This window comes from Dendrobates tinctorius, unplaced genomic scaffold (assembly GCF_039654945.1).
Source record: "Dendrobates tinctorius isolate UK_male_01 unplaced genomic scaffold, ASM3965494v1 ptg000043l, whole genome shotgun sequence".
Lineage (NCBI taxonomy): Eukaryota > Metazoa > Chordata > Amphibia > Anura > Dendrobatidae > Dendrobates > Dendrobates tinctorius.
In genome coordinates this window covers 31294161-31297057 of record NW_027361711.1, presented here as the reverse complement: position 1 = coordinate 31297057, position 2897 = coordinate 31294161, and the positions used below count along the sequence as shown (strand labels likewise).

The 2897-nt window shown below is 37.3% G+C and overlaps 1 protein-coding gene across 1 annotated transcript; it reads right to left on the bottom strand.

Annotated features, from left to right (window-relative positions):
• Positions 1–1093: 1093 nt before the first annotated feature.
• Positions 1094–2690, bottom strand: GPR151 (G protein-coupled receptor 151). Its single transcript, XM_073575297.1, has one exon. The coding sequence runs from the start codon at positions 2617–2619 to the stop codon at positions 1339–1341; it is 1281 nt and encodes a 426-aa protein (XP_073431398.1). The 5' UTR covers positions 2620–2690; the 3' UTR covers positions 1094–1338.
• Between the last annotated feature and the right edge of the window lie 207 nt (positions 2691–2897).

Sequence of the window (2897 nt, the reverse complement as noted above, 5' to 3'; positions counted from 1 at the left end):
CATAAAATTAACAGTAAAAAATAAGGCCGCAGTCTCCATTCTTTTTAATAACAGACCCTGTGACCGAGCCTCCAATGTGAGTCTGACCTTATTCACAAGTATTGTGTTGTTGTGTGTACGCCCCCCCATGAGTGTGTTCTGAACTTTAAGATTTGGAACGTTAGTAGTAATACAATTATTTTAAATAATTTTCATTGCCTTTGCTATTTTTTAAATTTTTGTTGATATCAGACTATTGAAACTGGATAAACAGATTATAAATGATGCATGATGCTCATTGTACTGAGCCATAACTATGCCGTGGACCGTTTTATCTAATTGGATACACGGACTGAATACAAAAAACATGATGCTACTTACAAATTGAGATACGCATACCATTTTCTTATATCTAATAGTTAGCATGTTTACTACAGTAGTTTATCATCGCCATGATCACGTGCACAAGACATTAAGGGAGATCATTTAAGAAATAGGAATCCAGACAACAATCCAAAAAGTCCATGGCTAAATGCATACTGTAGCAGGCAGAGTTTTCTAATACTAACCATAAATATGACAATAATTTGATCTGAGCGATTGTCAAATTAAAAGGATAAATACAGCAGATAGATTTAAAATATTTCAGTTGCCTCCTGTTATGAAGATATTTTCACATTTAGGTAAAGTAAATGCTAAATCAGAATGCTTTAAACTGCTTTTCATTTGGAATGAAAAAAATAACCTGTTTGCAGGAATTAGGATTAAATTATGTTATTCTGTAATTGACTATTCCTTAATATCAGATAATTTATTCCATCTGATTGAACCTCATTGTGGGTATGGGCATCTCCAATTGTCTAATCTGTCCTCTTCGCATATCAAGATGCTTACAATCAATTAAAATTATTCACCAATATTGAACCTCTAGTCTACAGAATTCTCAATAATTCACATAACCTCATTATATACCCAGTTAATAAATAAGCGTGCCTGGAAAACACAGTATTAACCTCTTGAAACACATTTAGGTAGAAAGATATATACATACAAACCTAAAAGAAACTGCATTTCACGTGAGGCAATTACTGCTGGCAAGGCGCTTGAGGCTTAATGACTTTTTGACCAACATGTTTTATTATGATTATTGTTCATCTTTACAAGTACGAGAGTTAAATGTTATGTCCCAGTACTTTCCAAACCCCAATTCATTTGGTCACAAAACAAGTCCACCATACACTATGGGTAATCATCACTTGAACACATCTTTACACAAATTCACAATTAAACTTTAATACAGCATATAAGAGCACACTGGAGAGGTGAAAACAATCAGACTGAACTGTTCATCATAGTTCCTTACATTTGTGGGCCAGACTTCTCAGAAACAACTGTAGCTTCCTCATGCTCCCAAGGAGTGGGATCATTGTTCTGATCTGAAGGATTGGCTTCTCTTTCATGCCAGAACTGCTCTACATCTGGTAAAACAGGATTTTCCTTACTGTCTTGGCTTCCAAAGTTTTGTTGAGAGCATGATTGCTCTATTGAGCCATTAATGGTAGGACGTTCAGGAACAAGATCTGGGAAAGAAGTTGATTCTGGTGGAACATCTGGGGTCAATGCTCCTAGATCTTTAACATCATCCTCATCTTTATCTTTAGTATCCAAAGTCTTTTTGGAGGTGATACGTTTCCAGACATCTTTGAAACCTTCTTTGAATTCTTCCGACATGACAAGAAAAATGAATGGATTTATACAGGAAAGAGAAAGCATTAGGACTTGGGCTAATGTTATAAATGCTTGAGGAGGAGATGGACCATTTACAGGCTGATGCCAAAACCAGAGCCATGATATCCACTCTGGAAGCCACATAATGCAAAATGTGACAGTAACACTCAGTAACATTATTGTTAGCCTCCTGGACCTCATTTGATTTCTTAAATTCTGCGTTTTAGTTCCTCTACGTTGGCACTGGCTATATGCTCTCCGAAAGTAGAAGAATGCAATTGTGAAAGGGATGAAGTATACAAAAAGAGGATAAAGCTTGATGAATATAGCCATTATCTCCTGCGCCTGGGGTGATATGCTTAACAGGCAAACAACAGAGCTGTAATTTTGCTTTGCATCTGTAAAGAAGCACTCAGGTAGTGGCAGAACTGATGCTAGAAACCAAGTAGAAATCATAATCGCACAGATGGTCACTTGTGGAATAGTCATTTGCTTGGCAGGATTGCTGGCATAAATAAAACAGTATCTCGCAACTATAGCCATGGTGAAGCTCTTAACCGACATGCAGGCATGTGTGAACCAGTCCGCAGTTCTACACAAAAGCCAACCTACTGTTAAAGTAGACCTTGAGTAGGCTGCTGCCCTGAATGGCACAGAGAATATTAACAACATGAGATCTGAGATACTTAGATTCAGAATCAGAGAATTGATGAATGAAGGTTTGGCTTTTCTGGAATTCTGAAGCAGAATGGAGATCACGCATAGGTTACCAGCAAGTCCTAATAAACAGATCAATACCAGTAAGGTTGGTGTGATAAAAGTCCATTCTCCCAGGTCTAAAGGCTGAAATCCCAATGCATATAGTGTTTGCTTTGAAAAAGAACTGTCCACGGTGCTGAAGTTGATCTCCATCTCCCACAGAGACCTTTACAGATGGAAGCAGTGTCCAGATATTCTCACCTGTAATTGATGCTTAGATTAAACTCAATGCAGGCATTTAAGCGACTGCTGTGCACCTCCTTCTCTTATATACAGGCAGCAGCTGCGATTGACAGCTACCAGCCAAAGCACATTGGATGCTTCATATTAGCATTTATGTCATTACCATCTTATTAGTCAACCCATTTATTATAGGATTTCCATATCAATTATTTATAGATGTCTTAGTCATTATGCAAAGACTACCGATA

What these genes read in the sequence shown, in the direction of transcription:
- GPR151 (XM_073575297.1), bottom strand. Translation starts at nt 2,619, where the DNA reads ATGGAGATCAACTTCAGCACCGTGGACAGTTCTTTTTCAAAGCAAACA.